The sequence below is a fragment of the Cyphomyrmex costatus genome, unplaced genomic scaffold, assembly GCF_001594065.2.
Source record: "Cyphomyrmex costatus isolate MS0001 unplaced genomic scaffold, Ccosl1.0 scaffold565, whole genome shotgun sequence".
Classification (NCBI taxonomy): Eukaryota; Metazoa; Arthropoda; class Insecta; order Hymenoptera; family Formicidae; genus Cyphomyrmex; species Cyphomyrmex costatus.
Window position 1 is genome coordinate 448,083 of NW_017279836.1, and position 2,538 is coordinate 450,620.

Below are 2,538 nucleotides of genomic sequence, written 5' to 3' on the forward strand. Positions count from 1 at the left end.
TAAGAGCCCCTTGCCACATGCACAGTACCAAATTGTACCCCGCCTAGTCCGCTCGTCGGTGAATTCTTATTTTCTCGTTCCGATCGTCGTTCCGTCGTAACATGATATGAATTTTCATTAATGTTCTTACCTTCCGAGAGTGCTATTTCTGTGTTGTGTGTCATTTCGAGAAATTCGCTTTGCTTCTAATTTACTACAAATTAAAGATTGTGGCAAATTATAATACAAAATTGAATTTTGACATATGGTACGTGGAAATGTATTCTGCAAAATTTTCTTAAAAAGTTCGATAAAAAGAAATTAAAACTGCTTTTTCGAGATTATAAAGAGGTGCAACTTAATTTAGAAATTTTAAAAACTAAAATACAAATAAATAAAAATATATGTTATAAAAAATATTTTATTTTTTTAAACAATTATCTTGTGATTATAACAATTTTTATACACGCGCAATGAATACAAAAACATAAGTGTAAAATTGTTACATTGCTTTGCGTTACAGCAAGATACGGCAATGTCGTCGGAGTACTCATTCTGCAGCGAGGGTGGCTTCGACGAACTCTCGAGTTCCTCCGATTCTGGTTTCGACGTTAGCTTCGAATCGCCAAAACATGAAATATCACCTGACACTCTCTTCCCTCCAGTTAAAGAAGTGAAACGCAAAAAAATGCGAAATACTCGTTGCAAAAGTCCCACGCAGGTATATAAATTAATGAATGCTCTCACATTACTTAATCTATCTTTCTATAGTACCTTATTTTTTTACGTATTAAATACAGTTTTTCAACAGTTTTCTAAGCAATAAAAATTTAGAAGAGAGAGAGAGAGAGAGAGCTTATTTAAAATACATTTAAATATCCAAATATTTTTAAAATATTATTATGATAAAATAATTATAATTAATTCTTCAAATTTCTTTTAAATACCTCTTAATTTTATACATTTAGTTCTTTTAGCTTTTAACTTTTATCTATTCCTTTTTTTTTCTTATTTTTGCTCTTTAATACCGATTATATACTTTTTTGTTTTCAATAATAAAATTTAAAATTCTTCAATAAATTTGTAAAGGTTGATACGGAAATCTACTAAATACTTTTTGAACATTTGTCTTAATAATTTGCCTTCAAGAGATTTGACTCAAAAAAAGGATACTTTATCTTTTAATAATTTTTTCACCTCTAGAAACGATAGAAGATAGGAAAGTGATTTTATTGTTAGGTGTAAAAATTGCAATTTTTTACAAAGAAATTAAATTCTATACAATCGTATAAAATTGTTTAAAAAAGAAACTATTTATGCTTTTTTAAATTTACTTGTAATTTCTAATTAGTATATTCAATTAGACATTTTATTTACCTGCCTGTTTGCTTTTTTAAAACTTACTCTTTTGGAATAGTTCTCCCGAAAATCAAATTTCTTCTCACAATGTCCATAAATAGGTGCTTAGATTAAAGAGAAACCGGCGGATAAAGGCAAACGATCGCGAGCGTCACAGAATGCATACTCTGAACGACGCATTGGAACGTCTAAGGATGGCCCTACCGACCTTTCCCGAAGACACGAAGCTTACGAAAATCGAGACTCTCCGTTTTGCTCACAACTATATCTGGGCGTTGTCGCAGACTCTGGGCAACGCCGACAGCGGTGAGATCACGGTGAACGTCGGCAACGTTACAGTCAGCATCACCGAGAACGGCAACATGATTACCTCGTCAACTGGAAGTTGCGCAGTTGCGGCCCAGAAGAGGCTCGGACCTCAACATACTGCGGGTTTTCCATATCCACCTCAGGACCGATTTGTTGCGCCAGAATGGCAGGAGTATGATTACTACAGCGATCAAAGCGTAAGTCCACCAATGCAATATCAGCCTTGCTACGACCAGAGGATGTACCAAATCCATCGTCCTCAGCATCAACTAGCGCCGCCGTCTCATCATCACATACCTCATCACAACATGTATCAGTGTCTTTAGGCGTCAAAATGCAGACAAATTTTATCTAATGGCTCGAATGAGCTTGTTTCTTCAGCGTTGATTATCTTTACTCATAAGATTCAGCTCAATCTCCCTGTCTACGCTGTTACAAATAATGGCAGAAACACAAGAGAACGATTCTATCTTCTGGATAACTTAATCGAAAAATTAACCAGAGAAGAAAATTAAGTATACCTCAATAAAAAGTGTTTCTTTTTTTTCAAAGAGTTGATGTGATTGTAAAAAGAAAGAACTGTGCTATGATCATCGTTATCTACTTTATAAGAGAGTATTTTATTCGAAAAGGGTATCGCTTTTACTTACAGCGTAAGTCAATTAGAATGATTTTTCAAATCTGCTTTTAACCTTCAATAAGTATTTTTTGCTAATCATTAATCAAAAAGACGATAAATCATAAAATCTAAGCAAAAAATAATATTTTTTTAATATATGTATAATGTGAAAATTCGATATTGACGTTTTTACTTCAAAATTAGAGCTTTTTTACGCTAATGTTAGAAGTAATTTAATTTAACTTTTCACAGTACGAAAAAGAAGGAAAGAA

General features: G+C 32.9%; 1 protein-coding gene across 1 annotated transcript; it reads left to right on the forward strand.

The window, feature by feature from the left end:
• Positions 1-514: 514 nt before the first annotated feature.
• On the forward strand, positions 515-1,973 carry tap (basic helix-loop-helix neural transcription factor TAP). Its single transcript, XM_018546577.1, has 2 exons — positions 515-700; positions 1,440-1,973. The coding sequence occupies exons 1-2, from the start codon at positions 515-517 to the stop codon at positions 1,971-1,973; spliced, it is 720 nt and encodes a 239-aa protein (XP_018402079.1).
• Positions 1,974-2,538: the final 565 nt, after the last annotated feature.

Bases quoted from the DNA above. Each gene is read 5' to 3' on its own strand.
- tap (XM_018546577.1), top strand. From the start codon at position 515: ATGTCGTCGGAGTACTCATTCTGCAGCGAGGGTGGCTTCGACGAACTC. The intron at 701-1,439 runs GTATATAAATTA...GTCCATAAATAG, and splicing joins GTTGCAAAAGTCCCACGCAG to GTGCTTAGATTAAAGAGAAA.